The 14927-nt window shown below is 54.6% G+C and overlaps 3 protein-coding genes across 3 annotated transcripts in view; all 3 read right to left on the bottom strand.

The window, feature by feature from the left end:
* Positions 1-6287: 6287 nt before the first annotated feature.
* On the bottom strand, positions 6288-8036 carry LOC130582740 (hemoglobin subunit epsilon). Its single transcript, XM_057381633.1, has 3 exons — positions 7831-8036; positions 7520-7742; positions 6288-6494 (listed from the first exon to the last, which is right to left on the bottom strand). The coding sequence occupies exons 1-3, from the start codon at positions 8034-8036 to the stop codon at positions 6366-6368; spliced, it is 558 nt and encodes a 185-aa protein (XP_057237616.1). The 3' UTR covers positions 6288-6365.
* Positions 8037-11317: 3281 nt separating this feature from the next.
* Positions 11318-12887, bottom strand: LOC130582726 (hemoglobin subunit beta). The gene is made up of 3 exons (XM_057381609.1): positions 12713-12887; positions 12398-12620; positions 11318-11548 (listed from the first exon to the last, which is right to left on the bottom strand). The coding sequence occupies exons 1-3, from the start codon at positions 12802-12804 to the stop codon at positions 11420-11422; spliced, it is 444 nt and encodes a 147-aa protein (XP_057237592.1). The 5' UTR covers positions 12805-12887; the 3' UTR covers positions 11318-11419.
* Positions 12888-14661: 1774 nt separating this feature from the next.
* The window catches only part of LOC130582748 (hemoglobin subunit beta-like), a 17634-nt gene continuing 17368 nt past the window's right edge, over positions 14662-14927 (bottom strand). Inside the window, exons 4-5 of the mRNA XM_057381642.1 lie at positions 14846-14861; positions 14662-14790 (exon numbers count right to left, since the gene is read on the bottom strand). Coding sequence (XP_057237625.1) covers positions 14662-14790; positions 14846-14861 — 145 coding nt within the window. The remainder of the gene's footprint in view (positions 14791-14845; positions 14862-14927) is intronic.

The following is a 14927-nucleotide window of genomic DNA, read 5'->3' on the forward strand; positions in this document are numbered from 1 at the left end:
GGTGCATTCACATCTCTCCTTCCTGCAYCCACAGAGGTTGTCCCAGCAAAGTTTCCTCCTGCCTGAACTCTCTTGTTGGCTCCTGGTGCCAGCCCAAGGCAACTCCACAGCTGGACACTGGGATTCACTCTCAGGAGCATGTTTGTGTCATCCCCTTTGACACAGCTRATCAGCCAGAAAAAAAATGTAGCACCACTGAGTGAGCCAGGGAGCCCTGAGGGACCTCGTGGAGGGAGATCCAAGGACACTTTCACCGGCACCAGGGGGAAAGATGCTCAGGCAGCTCCTATTTGGGGATGGATATAGAAATAGCCGCACAAATATCTGTATTTCAGGCAATGTGATCTGGGCTGTTTTTCACTGTCAGTGCTGCTGCAGGTGCAGTGATGGTCACTTTGAAGGGGACGGTGCCCATGTCATGAAGACGTTGCTGCCCCCAGACCCTTTTTTCATGTCAATGAGCACTGTACACACGGTTTATYTGCCCAGGGCAGACCAGGGGCAGCACAAACTGCCTTTGGCAGTGCCAGAGGTGCCATGATGAGATCAATGGCTCCTGRCATCCAGCTGAGATTCTGCTTCCTGCAGAGCAGGGGCTTGCACTCTGGTGAGGGCCCAGAGACCTGTCAGGAAGGACAATTCTTGCTCGTGTTTCAGCTTGGCCAGGTGGGTCAACAGGACTGAAATCTCCTCTTCCCAGCATGCAGAAGTGGTTCCTGAGCAGCACAGGGAGCTGCCAGAGCTCTCCCCTCCAGGAGAGGGGGATGTGGTTATTGTTGACTTCATTCATGCTGGAAAACAGCCCTGGAGTTTGCACATACAGGGATATCCGAGTCCAAAATCTCCCACCCTGGGCTGGCAGATGTTCACAGCGCTGCTTTTTGGCACCCACAAGCTGCTGGGTGCTTGGCAAAGCTGCGGCTCTGCCTGGGCTCTCAGCTGTGCTCAGCTCTGAGATGCAGAAATGCCTGGCACAACGGCACTTGCCTCAGGTCTCTGCTGCCAAGGTTATTTTTGGAGAAGGAAAAGATCATCAAGCCTGTGATTTATTCACAGAAAGAAAGAAAATAGAGGTGCAAATGATTTAAGATAATAATAATAATAACAATAACAATAGTGACAATAATAGATCTGAAATGAGGAGGAGGCTGCCAGCCAGCAGAGATGTTCTCTGCAGCACCTGCACAAAGGGGATTCAGGAATTTCCTCCATAAAGYGCTGATGGCACACTGAGCTCTCCGGATGAAGGAGTCACCTGGCAGTGTCCAAGCTCCTGGTATGTGCATGGTGATCCTCCTCTCGCTCTGCTGCCAGGCCTGCAAAAGCCAAAGCAAGGATCAGTGAGCTCCCTGCYGGCTCCCAAGCGCAGAGGTGGAATTTCTGTATGAGAAAACAGTGCTTTCCTTTTCCCCCTTCAGCCAGGATGTGGCTCTCCTGTCCTTTTGCTCCCTGGAGCAGCACAGTCAGCACAGGATCACATCAGTCAGTCACAGAGTGCACAGTTCCCCGTCTGAGGGTTTTGGGGCTGACCAGCAGGTTTGACAAATCTTCACRAGGTTTCCCACATCAGCAGATGTGTTACACACACACACACACACACCCAACAGGAGTGGTAAGAGGGCAAGAGGGATTCTCAGGCTCCTTTCTCTGAGACTGACCTGTGTGGCACTTGTGATGCCAGCGATGCCCTGTCACAGCCAGGTGTCACCGGGTCTCAGGGTGCTCTGGGCTGTGTTGGGGCTGGTCCTGGGAAAGCTCTGGGAGTTCTGGGGCTGGTGTTGGGGGCTCTGGGCTGTGCTGGGGCTGGTCCTGGGCAAGCTCTGGGGGTTCTGGGGCTGGTGTTGGGACTCTGACTGTGTTGGGGGTGTCCTGGGCAAGCTCTGGGAGTTCCCCGTGCCCTCCATGCACTCACTGGTGACAGTGTGATGGCAAACAAGATCCCAGTTTCCTCCATTCCCCCTACAAAGTGATTTYATCAAAAGCATTTAGCGAAGGGATTTGGGGTGTCCATGAGTGTGGGGGTCCCTCCAGTTGGAGCCACTCACACGAGTTCAGAACATGCGCATGCCCATGGCAGGGGGGTGGAATGAGGAGMTTTAAGGTCCCTCCCAACCCAAACCATTCCAGGATTCTGCTGGTCCTCCTGTCCCCCACCTGCCCCCTTAGCTGTGCCTTCAGTGGAAGGAAAAGGGGAAAAGGCTGCAGTTGTCTCCCTGTTTTRTGTCTGTGCAGCACCTGGCACTGTGGAACTGTGCTCCCAGGAGCTACAGAAACAGCAGCAATTACCAGAATTTGTCTGTCACCCACACTGAGGGCACAGGTCACTCCTGCAGGTCTAAGGCATTGGCAAATCCAGAACCTTTTGTTTCCCTTCATTTCTGAGTTTATTCACTATTCTATTGCTGCTGCCATTGCTATGACCCTGGCTCCTCCCAGTGCCAGGCATTTCAGCCCATATTTATCAGTAAAATACACAGCAAYTGTGGTTCTTAGCAGGAATGTTGTTATTGCAGCTACAGCTGTGAGTCAAATTAGGCAACGTGTGCACAAAGCCAGCTCTCGTCTCTCCTACAGAACTGTCAGCCCGGGGCTTCCAACGCCAGCCCACGGGCTCCTCGGGGAAATGCTGCACTCTGCGGAATACAAATCATAACAGAAGAGAGATGCTTAAAGGGATGGAGCTTTGAACACTGCACGCTGCCTGTGGGCTGGGAGGGAAAAAATTAAAAGCAAGTTCTAAAGTGCCCCTCAAGCTGACACTAATGAGTCCCTGACTTGCCCACTGCTCTTTTTAGGGGCTGATGTGGGAGAAGTTAAACTTTTCCAGCCCCCAGCATTCAAGGAATTCACACTCAATCCGTCTATGCAAACAGGGAACTTGGCATTGTTTTATTGAGGGCTAAACTCATCAGCGTGCCATGAGAAATGGGATTGGTGTATTTCCAAYTGCCCCATGTCTCAGACAAAGCTCCAGACATCTGCACCTCCGCTCTTCGCTTCAGCAGCTCAATAATCAGCTTGATAAGGTAAATTAGCAGACCTCATTCCAGCATGCTCTAATAGCCTTCAACATGAAAATGCAGATTGCAGTGTTGGAATCTGGGTGTGCACACTCAGACGTGCACYGCATCCTCATCCTCTGCAGCATCCCACAAAAATAAACAGATGGATTTGTTCACTCTGGGCACCACCCAGTGTTCTGSTCTTGGTCAATGTGGGTAAGAACTGGAACGAGTCACATCCTCCACCCGTGGGGCTGCTCTGGAGGGTGGCATCCTGTCCCCGTGCCCCTCTGTGGAGTGTTCACCTGGATTACTGCACAGCTGGACACATGTTCCTCACCTGCTCCTCCCCAATGTTCCTCACCTGCTCCTCCCCTGCCCTGTGTCTGTGTCCTCGTGAGGCCCAAAGGGACAGGATGAATCCCTACAGCCCAGGTGCTGCTGTGCCCTCCCCAGAGTGCTCAGCTCCTGCCCCGATGGAAGATCCTGTGGACACCACCATCCCTGCTGGGTTGTGCTTCCAGCACCATCTGCCAGGCTCCCAGGCAGCCCAGAGGAACTGGTTCATCATCTCCAGACATGCTCAGCACAGCTGGCCGGGTGGGGATCCATCACAGGCTGCACTCTGTGATCTTGGAGGGCTTTTCCAACCTCAGTGATKCTGAGATTCTGGTCAGTCTTTCCGTGGAAAAGCTTCACACTCCCTTCTCCATGTGCTTGACAAGATTCAAGTTTTCTCAGGGCAAAACTTTGAGGTGAGAGGACTGGGAAAAGGCTGGGGAGAGGAAGGAGCAGAGTGAGCTGTGTGTACAGCAGCCCTCAGCTGACCTGGGCAAAGAACGATTGAGGGAGACACGATAACAACACTGCCAACACAGTCAAACAGCAGAATGGTTTGGTCTCTGAGGCCACATTGTGCCAGGTAGCGAGAACTCCTGCACTTGAGGCAATGCTTTGGGGTAGGAAAGATGAACTCATCATCTGCTCAGAAATGTGATTCCTGCACGTGTCTGGTTCTCTGCTGCAGARAATTTGGGCTGGAAGGGCACTGACAGAGCGGGGAGGAGGCAAGGGGGCGAAACAAAGGAAAGATGAGGCAGATCAGCTTTGACAAGTCCCTCTGGGGTTTCCAACCTTCCTTTCTCCAAAGTCACCGAGGGATCAAAAACCTTTTAACATCCACATGCTATTTCTGAGGGGCTTTGCAGCACTGCTGCAGTTGCCATGGTATTAGATTGTGGTAGTGACACAGGAAAAAGTTGTGATCCTTTTCCCAGCCAGCCCTTGCACAGGGGCTTGTGGAAGAGAGTCAGGAGGGTCTGTCCCATCCTGTCCCGTCCTGTCCYGTCCCGTCCTGTCCCAATCACTTGTTGCTTTGGCCAAATGGATTAAGCCCATCCTAGAAAATCTGCAAAGATCTTTTTGTGCCACTGGCAGAGAGATTTTCTGTCCAATATCTCTGTGACACAACACACGGCACCAAAAACTGCCAGAAACAGTCGCTGCAGGAGCACGGATTCATTGGGCAAGTCAGAAACTTGCACTCTGGGTCCTGGAGAAAAAAACATCTTTWTTTACCTCTCAAAAGCGATGAAGCATCTTTTAAACATCAGAGCAAGCCCACTGTCAGTCCTGCCCCTTCCAGCAGTGTCAAACAGGGCAGACACGTCCCAGGGGCAGCTGWTGTTGTGATTGCATTCCAACTCCACCAGCTCGGGCTCCTGAAATGCTCCATGACGCTGCTGCTCCCGACAAAATTCCCTCAAGAGGTGTAAAATTGTGCCTATAAATACATGATAAATAACCCTGGCAGGGGCAGCACAGAGCTGCTTAAAGAGTATTTTTGGCTGGTGCTAAGAAGTGAACTGGGGATTTTTTTTCTGCTTCTGCAATTTTGTTAAGTGTGGGGATAAGGCCATATAAAAATAATTACACCTGATAGTCCCCTGSTTCCCCTGCTCCTGACTAACATTTGAATAAGAATTCCTTAAAAGATGCTGGGAGTTGCAATCAGCACAGATTTCGTTCAAGCCTGGTTTAGAAAAGACAGAAAACCCCTGAATCCCTCTGAATTGCATAATGCAGGTCTGGAATGGTGGGAAGTTCACCCCAGCAGGATGATGGATTGTTCTCCTCTCTCATGGCATCACAAAACTTTGATGAATGAGCTGCACATGGTGCTGCTTGGGAAAGAAAGAAAGGGATCGTTCCACAGCAAGAGCAGAGAGTAATGACTGAGCAGATTTCAGGGGAGGAGGATTGCCCTTTGGAAAAATGGGTAGGAAAAGGCATTGGGAAATCATGCTAAATTACAGAAATCACAGCAGTGATCTGTGCTTGTGATTCCTCCACTGCTGGGAGCTGGCACCGCTCCTCCTGGAGCCAGGAAAAACTCATGCATTGGTTTGGGTGGGAAGGGACCTCAAAGCCCATCCAGTGCCACMCCTGCCATGGCAGGGACACCKCCCACTGTCCCAGGCTGCTCCCAGCCCCAATGTCCAGCCTGGCCTTGGGCACTCAAAGGGATCCAGCAGCAGCCACAGCTTCTCTGGGCACCCTGTGCCAGGGCCTGCCCACCCTCCCAGGGAACAATTCCTGTTCAATATCCCATCTGGCCCTGCCCTCTGGCACTGGGAAGCCATTCCCTGGCTCCTGTCCCTCCATCCCTTGTCCCCAGTCCCTCTTCAATGTCTTCTGAAGCTCCTAGGGTGTGAGTTCAAAGGCTTTCTCCTGGGTCGRGGGCTCCCACAGGGAGCATCCTCAGGCCCAGGGATGGGCACAGCATGTTCCAGCACCTGGATTGGGGAATTCTGTGCTCTGGACACTGCTGGCTTCACCCCACCCCACAGCACTGCAGAGCTGGGAGAAGAGATTTGGACAMTGCTCTCAGGCTCGTGGTGGGATTTTGGGGTTGTCCTGTGCACAGCCAGGAGTTGGACCCGATKATTCTTGTGGGTCCCATCCCACTGAGGGTATTCTGTGCTTCCATGGGTCTCTTTGCAGCCCCTCACTGTTCCCATGACCCTCCCGGGTGCCAGCCCCCTCGAGTTCCTGTGCCAGCCCCTGCCCTGGCAGCGATCACACCTGAGAGAGCCCTGCAGGGTTAGGGTTAGGGGATCTCTGGAGACTGGGAATCACCCCCATGAGAGAGCCCTGCAGGGTTAGGGGATCTCTGGAGACTGGGAATCACCCACACACCACAGCACTGCACTCCCAGGGCAGCTCGCCTGTCTCTCCCAGCACAGACACACAGACACACCACAAATGAGCAGATGGAGGGGTTTATTTTGTGCTCAGGGGTTCCCAGAGGGCAGCTCCCCGTGCTCAGGGGGCTGCCCTGGYCCGGGGCTCTGTGCCCCATGCTCAGTGGTAYTTGCGGGCCAGAGCGTGAGCCACCACCCCCACCAGCTTCTGCCAGGCGAACTGGCATGCAGGGGTGAATTCCCTGCCGAAGTGGGAAGCCAGAACGATGACGAGGATGTCTCCAAGGAGCTGGAGGAGAAAGGATGACAGGCAGGGTCAGTGCTGCTGGGGCTATTGGTCAGTCAGAGCYGAGCAGGGAGCTGGGGATGTCCTGGCTGGGGCTGAGCTGCCACAAAGGCTCTGCTGTCCCGGACTCTCCTGCATCCTGCCGTGCCTTTGGTTCCAAGCAGCTTCTCCTTTGTGGCTCCCTGGTTTTTCTGCTGCAGATTTTCCCCGTCCCCAGTCCCTCTCCTTCTTGTCCCCCCCAGACACCGCCTGCAACCCACAAGTTTCCTTCCCCTGACTTCTCATGAGGTGGAATTGCCCCCCTGAAAGGACTCTCACACACTGCACACTCCTCCTCCTTTTCCTCCTCAGCCCCTGCTTACAGGCACAGCCCACTGCCTCTTCCCTGCAACAACAGAATACTCAGTCTTTGCATAGAAAGCTTTGGGTCTTGGGAAAACAATATTTGTTCAAAAATTAAAATTAAACCAGAAAGAAAGAACCTTGAACTATGTTCCCATTTTTGCTAAAGCATTTGGATTTGGCCTGAGACCCACCCTGAAAAACACTTATTTTTTTTCTTTTTGCCTTTGGATATAAATGAAGGGAATGATCCATTTTTAATTAAAAATATTGGAGAAGGGGGGAGTGTCCCACCCCCTGTGCTGGGCAAAGCAGGACTCTGCTCCTTGGTTCTGCTTATCTTGCCATAGGAGCTTGGGTATCCTGGAATCTGCTGAGCTTCCCTCTGCTCTGACTCGTTCAGCCCAGGCTGCACCTTCCCCTGGGGCCATTCCCCACCAGCTCCCCTCCAGGTAACCATCGCTCCAGGCCTTCCCATCCCTGGAGCTGTGCTGGCACTAAAAATGGGACATTTAGGGAGCAAGTCACACACACTGTTGCAAACACCTTTGTACAACACACCACCTCTCTTGGGTATTACACAGGGACCTTTCCCCCTCCAGCCCAAGAAAATGTCCCTGRGCAGAGCAAAGTCTGAATCTCTCCACACAGCCCAGGGAAGGGTTGGGGCTGCAAACACGGCTCACCCTGAAGTTCTCGGGGTCCACGTGCAGTTTCTCACAGTGCAGCTCGGACAGCTTGGAGTAGGTGGCCTTGATGTTGTCCAGGTTCTTGATGGCTTCCCCGAAGGAGGTSAGCACCTTCTTGCCATGGGCACGGACCTTGGGGTTGCCGATGATGGCCGTGGGGCTGGACAGGTTCCCGAAGTTGTCAAAGAACCTCTGGGTCCAGGGGTAGACAATCAGCAGCCTGGGCAGAGACAYGACACACACAGACACGTCAGCGCTGCGGTGGCTGCAGTGCTTTCCCTGTGCGCTGCAGCCGGAGCTGGACCCACCTGGCCAGGGCCTCGGCGCCGCATTCCTCCACGTTGACCTTGGCCCAGACGCTGGCGATGAGCTGCTTCTCCTCGGCTGACCAGTGCACCATGGTGGCGGCTTTGCTGGGCTCTGAGAGGACACCGACCCTGTAGCTGAGCCCAGAGCCCGCCGGGGCTTTTATCCCCTGAGTGCAGCCCCTCCCCGGCACGGCCAGTGGGGCCATTGGCYGGACAGGCGGGGGTCCCCAGCRGACAGCGGGGGAGCAGGAGGGGATGGCCAGGGTGTGGCACCCTCACAAGGAGCCTCTGGTTATCCYGAGCTGCAGAGCTTTATCCCTTCCCCCTGTGAGAGCAGCTCTTTCACCCTCCAGCCTGGGCCCTCTGCAGAGGAAGGGCTGCAGGACCCCCAGCAATGTCCCSCACCAGTGACCGTGGGCAGGGGCTCAGGGCTGTGGCTGTGATGCTGTGAGCCTGTGAGCCTCGTGCCTCAGCTCTTCAAACACTGGGCTCTGCCGGGCATCAGCGCTGTGTTGAATGTTGGGGCCAAAATCCTGAGGCACAGTCACCCAGAGGGAATTGCCACCAGCAACTGCCCTGCCCGAGGACTTGGGGCTCCTTGAAGCTCCTGGAGCTGTGCCAGAGCTGCTCAGAGGATGCTCAGGCTCTGCAGCCAAAATCTACATTAACCCCACTGTCCTCCTCCCATAACAGAACTTGACCTGCTGGATTTATTTGTGCCCTTTGGAGCAGGATGAATCATAGCTGGGCTTCGGAGTCCAGCTTTGGAGCTGGACTTCAATGATCCTTGTTGGTCCTTTCCAATTCAAGATATTCTGAGCCAGAATCTCAGAATGGTTTGGGTTGGAAGGACCTTAAAGCTCAGTCCTTCCATGTGAGGTGCACCCAGATGTTGTCCCCTCCCCAGATGTGGCAAGACCAGCCTGGTGCAGTGCTGTGGGCAGGGAGCAAGGGCCAAACAGGTTCAGCCCATTCCTGCTTTCAGCCACATTCATAAGGAGCAGGTGAAATGGGCTTGRAACACGAGGTTTGTTTCTGCAGCTTCTGCCATGGGCTATAAAACAACAAAAGCTCAGCTCAGGCATGTGCAGCTTGTGGGGGAGTGCAGGGCCTTCCCCTTCTGAACCTGTCGAATTCCAMATTCCCCCTGCCAAATTTAGCCAGGACTGGCTCTCCTGGAGATGTTTGGATTCTCCTGACACACCCTGKAGCACACCAGGGGTGAAGCACCCTCACCAGGAGCAATGCCCTGGGAGATTTCCTCTTTTAGTTTCTGTATAAAGGCCCAAGACACACCGTCCTTGCTGAAATCAGCACAGGGGKTTTGATCCTGATCTCAGGGTTCCAGGGCAATGCACTGTTTTCCTATTCTTTGCCAGAAGGTTTGGGCTGGGCTAAGGAAGAGCTSCTGGGTTCTGACAGACTGGGAACAGGTGAGGGGCTGTCCAGGCTGCAGCAGAGCAATGTCTTGGACACTGACATTTCCTCCAGGGACCATCTCCTGCTGCATGTCTTTTGCACTGAAAATATGGCAGGGAAAGCAATCAAAAGAAAGAAAAGAGCAAGAGAGATCTCCAGCCTGATAATATATGTTTCCCACTCTAGTTGCAGACTTTTCTGTATGGAATAGGGATGATTAATTTTCATTAGATTTGCCTATATTTGCCTTTTCTCCAGAAAATCTAGTCCCCACAGCTGGGGGCTGGACAGTGATGATAATCCAGTTGAGGTCAGCCTGGCACAAGCAGGGAGTGAGAATATGCAGGGAAAAGGCTGCCAGGCTGCCACCAGTGCCCACCCTCATGTGCCCCCCAGGACCTGGGTGCTCCCAGTGCTGGCAGCCACAGGGATGTTCTGACACCATGGAAYGGGAGCAGGAAAAGCAGCATGGAGAGGCGACATCCCACAGGATCTGTGTGCTGGGGGCTCCTGCAGCAGGGTGTCACCCTGAGCTGGGAGTGGAGATGGAGTGAAGCCACCAGACAGCACCAGGAAGGGCTGTTCCTTCCTACCGTGTGTCACCAGGCGCAGGGAGTGCTGGAACCCTGCAGGTCAGCTCCGGTTATGGGGTCATGGAATGGATTGGAGGSACCTCAAAGCCYAYCCAGTGCCACCYCTGCCATGGCAGGGACACCTCCCACTGWCCCAGGCTGCTCCCAGCCCCAATGTCCAGCCTGGCCTTGGGCACTCAAAGGGATCCAGGGGCAGCCACAGCTTCTCTGGGCACCCTGTGCCAGGGCCTGCCCACCCTCCCAGGGAACAATTCCTGCCCAATATCCCATCTGGCCCTGCCCTCTGGCACTGGGAAGCCATTCCCTGGCTCCTGTCCCTCCAGCCCTTGTCCCCGTCCCTCTCCAGCTGTGTTGTCCTTCCTCCCCCAGACACCTCAGCTGCAGGACACCTCCTCATTCAAACAGTTCAGTCATTTCTGCCTGAAGTCTGTGAGCAGTCATGTTCATAGGAAACTATTCATATCTGTGACAAAACCTATGAAAAGTCATGTACAGTTCTGAGGGGGTTTGGTGACCCTGTGCCTGCTCAGTCTCCCTGCAGGGTGAAAAACCCTTTGGGACTTGCTGCAAATCATCTTCTCCCTTCTCAGTGTGTACCTCGATGTCATGAACAGAATGCCTTTCTCTTTGGGTGACGTGAGTGAAAAAGGGCATTCATGGGTCACAGGGGGAGTGGCACATTCCCATGGGTCAGGAGCAGAGAGGACTGTCCAGAGATGTGGGTGAGGCAGGGAYAGAGCACAGGGCAAACTGGGTGTCAGAAATCCTGGGATAAATAATTTTGCCCAGTTTTTTTCCCTCAGAAAAGAGCACATCCTTTCAGCCAAGCATCCCTGTTGCTGCGTCATACTCTGTTCAGATGTGTTCCCATGCCAAGAACAAACCCTACCCAAAAGTGTCCTGCTCTGCAGACACCTAAACCCACCCAAAACTCGCATCCAGGAAATTATTAAGTCGCTGCTCTTGGCAGAATCGTGCCCACCCCAAATTGCAGAGTGGGTGGCACAGCGGGGGAGAGATGTGAATAAACAAAGTCTGGACAGGCCTTGATAGCAAAATGTTTATCTAAAACCTGCCCCCACCCAGCTGGCTGCTGGGCCTGCGTGACTCAGCTGATTTCGGATAGGTTTTATGCCAGGGATGAGCCAGGATAGATTAAAGTCTTCAATTTGTTTATCCTCTCCCCAGAAAAATATGAATTCTCTCAATTTCCCTTGTCTAGGAGAGACATGCAAGTTTCACAGTAAAATTCTGAGTAGTTCCTCTATGCAAAGTCCCCCGTGTGTGACCACAGGGCTGACAGGATTGTGTCAACCCAGTATCCTGAAAGCACAATTTCCAGAGGCAAACCCCACACAAACCACCAAACCACCAAGAACAAAGGCAGAGGGTATTTTAGGGTCCTGCTGAAGCTGACAACCCAGCCCCCCATCCCCCCGAGCCCTCCAGCCCCTCAGGGATGCACAGACGCAGTGGAGACTTCACAGGATGAGCTTTATTTGGCTGTTGGAAGCTGTTGGCCCCGGTGCAGCAGCGGGTGCAGACACCRAGGCCACGCCGGGCGCTCCTGCGGCTCTTTAGTGGTATTTGCGGGCCAGAGCGTGGGCAACCACACGCACCAGCTTCTGCCAGGCGGCCTGGCAGTCGGGAGAGAAATCCTTGCCAAAGTGGGCGGCCAGGACGATGATCAGGATGTCACCCAGGAGCTGTGGGGACAAGAGCACCCGCAGGTTAGCAGTGCCCTGTGCATCCCCAACAAGCACTCACATTGCACACAGGGAAGCCTCCAGGAAATCCGTACTCTTAAAAACCTCCACCAAGTCCTTTTTAAGATGCACTTTCAACTTKGTCTCTGCTCTTACTCCAAAGGTTCTGGTCTTGCTACCATACGGGAAGGGTATGGGATCCAATTTTCCTTTGTCCCCTCTGGTTTCATTTTGGAGTTTCTCCCAAGCAGAAGACCCAGCCGATCTCCCAGCGCAGCAGGAGTCRGCAGAGTGCCCTGGCATCAGCACTGAGCTCGTGCTGACATAGGGGGATCTCTGCCAGCCCCGGGGACAAATGTCGGGGTTAATTCCCTACTGAGATGCTCTCAGCTGCAGAAATAAAGCAGCCGAAGTTTTCTCCCTGTAGATCCTCTTTTGCTTTTGGCATCCAGCCACAATCTCCTGCTCCTCACACGTCTCTCCGTTCTCCTTCATGCCAAGCTTTGCTCTTGCTCCTTCTCATCCTCCCTGGCTCAAACCTCTTCCTGCTCAACAACTGCTTTCACTTTGTTCTCCCTCTCCCTTCCCACACTGAAACCATGTCCTCCCCTTCCTGTCCCCTTCCTGTCCCTGCCYGCCCTCCCCTGCCCCCTCCACAGCCCCTGTCATCTCGCAGCCTGTGCAGTGCCTTCCCACCAGGCTGCACTTGGCCCCTTCCCTCTTTGTCCCTCATGCCAGCCACCAGCCCCTCTTCCTCCCACACTGTCCTGGAGTAAACCCCTCTCCTGGTGGGGATCAGGGTAAAGGGAGACACTGCCCAGGGAAGGGCAAGGCAGGAGCACAGCTCACCCTGAAGTTCTCGGGGTCCACGTGCAGCTTGTCACAGTGCAGCTCGGACAGCTGGGAAAAGGTGTTCTTGATGCTGTCCAGGTTCTTGACGGCATCTCCGAAGGAGGTCAGCACCTTCTTGCCATGGGCCTGCACCTTGGGGTTGCCGAGGATGGCAGTGGGGCTGGACAGGTTCCCGAAGGAGGCGAAGAACCTCTGGGTCCAGGGGTAGACGATCAGCAGCCTGGGGAGAGATGACAGTCACATTGACGCTCTGGTGACTGCAGTGGTTTGTSTCTCCCGGTGCAGCCGGGCAGTTCCCRGAGCTGGACCTACCTGGCCAGKGCCTCAGCGCCGCACTCGGCCACGTTGACTTTGCCCCAGAGGCCGGTGATGAGAGCCTTCTCCTCGGCTGTCCACTGCACCATGGTGTCGGCAGGAGGGTTGCGTGTGGCAGGTTCGGAGAGGTCTGGGCTCTTGCTCCCGGAGGATCGCASGCTGGGACACCGCTGTCCCCGTCCCCCTTTATACCCTGCTCAGGCYCCTCCTCCTCCCTGAGCACCCCTCCATTGGCTGCGCCCGGGGGCCCCGCAGCCCCRGCACCAGGGTGGGGCCCTGGGGCAGAGTGCCCAGACCCAGCCCCGGGCTGGGCTGGCCTCCCTCCTGCCCCGTCTCTGATTTCCAGCCCTGCTGAAGGGTGGCATTATCTGTGTGCAAAGCCCCAGCATGGCCCCRTGCAMGCTCTGCAGCAGGGCAGGTGCCAGRCCTGCTGCCCCTTGCATGGTGCCAACCCCGAGGCACAACACTCGGGCTCGGGGCTTTTGCATTCCCCCTCTCCTCTGAATGCACCAGTTTCTCCTTCACTCTCTTGCASGACCTGTCAGGCTTTGGGTTCTCCCTGTTCTTTCCCATCAGCTCTTAGAGAATTTGGTAACTTCAGGATGACACTGCTAAAACCATGGCAAGGCCTTGCACCGAGAGGGATTCCTTCTCAGAGAACCTCTTGGCAAAGGTCAGGCAAGGCTGGAGGGAAGATGCTGTGACCCAGGAGAAACCAACTGTGTGTAGGGTGATGACTCACAGGGCACCAGGAAAGGTGGGAAGACTGGGCACACTGGGATCTCACAGGATCCTGTGAGAAAAAGCCCTCCCWGCCCATGGAGTGCCAGCTGTGCCCGATGCCCACCTTGTCCCCAGCCCAGAGCACTCAGTGCCACCTCCAGCCCTTCCTGGGACRCCTCCAGGGATGGGGACTCCAAAGCTCCCTGGGCAGCCCCTGCCAAGGCCTGAGCACCCTTTCCRTGAGGAAACAAAAACATCTGCAGGGATGTGCAGCCCRAGACAGTGCCTGACCCAGGGATTCAGCAGCCACATGATCAGTGGTGCTCCTGAGAGGTGGGAGAGGAAACTGGGTCTCCTGGGGCTGCTCTTCTGCAGCTGAAGGTGGTGGGATGGAACACAGGCAGTGGGGACAGAGATGGAGCTCATGGGGCACAGGAATGATCAGGGAGGGGTCTGGGTGACCTTGGTGCAAAATGTTTGTGTTTGTTCCTGCTCACTGCAGGAGGCCTGGCCAGGCCTGGGGGGTGACGCTGCTCCCCAGCCCTCCACAATCAACACGGTGGTGTTTCATGGAATCACAGAATCCCACACTGGTTTGGGYTTGAAGGGACCTTAAATMTCATCMAGTCCCATCCCGTGCCATGAGCAGGGACACTTTCCACTGTCTCAGGTCCATTCCAAGCCCCATCCAACCAAGTCTTGATGGTTGTGTCTGTTACATTCTGCCTTTGTTAACCTAAGAATGACAATGATTTAAAAAAAAAACCCAAACCAGCAAAACCCCACATGCAGGAAGTTACAGGTGATGGTCCCTTCCCAATCTGTCTGTCACTCCTGCAACCACACATTTTTGTGCAGTTCTGCACCACGTACTGTGTGAAAGACTTAAAACATCAAAYCAAACAATATTACCTGATGTCTCCAAAAAGTACCAGAGTGTTTGTGTTTGTATTTTGTTGTGTTTTTTTGGGGTTTGTCCTGAACACTTTCCTGAGCCCTCCACCTTAGGCAAGTTCCATTTGCATGAACAAGATCATGGCTCACGTTATCCCATGTTAGTGAGCACCCTCTTCCCCAGCCCCCCATGTCCCCCCCCGCCCTTTTCCCACAAAGAACACGACATCTCCTCGTAGCTGGAGAAGTTGGTGTTTATTTGGAGATCAGAGTCCTGCAGAGCCCGAGGATTCCCGGCAATGTCTCTGGGCAGGAGGCTCCCAGGACRCTCAGTGGTACTCATGGGCCAGTGCATGGGCCACCACACGGACCATCTTCTGCCAGGCAGCCTGGCAGGCAGGGGTGAAATCCTTGCCATAGTTGGCAGCCAAGACAACAAGGAGGATGTCACCCAGGAGCTGGCAATGGAGGGGAGAAGCCGTCAGCTGGTGCCGCCCCCACCTCCCTCCCCACCGTCCTGCTCTGCTCACTGCGGAGTTCACAGGAGCAGATTTATCCTGGCACATCTCGTTGGATCCCTGGCTGTGCCCTCGCC

Source organism: Malurus melanocephalus, unplaced genomic scaffold (genome assembly GCF_030028575.1).
Source record: "Malurus melanocephalus ecotype Western Australia unplaced genomic scaffold, MMel_1.1 scaffold_518, whole genome shotgun sequence".
In the NCBI taxonomy this organism is placed as follows: Eukaryota; Metazoa; Chordata; class Aves; order Passeriformes; family Maluridae; genus Malurus; species Malurus melanocephalus.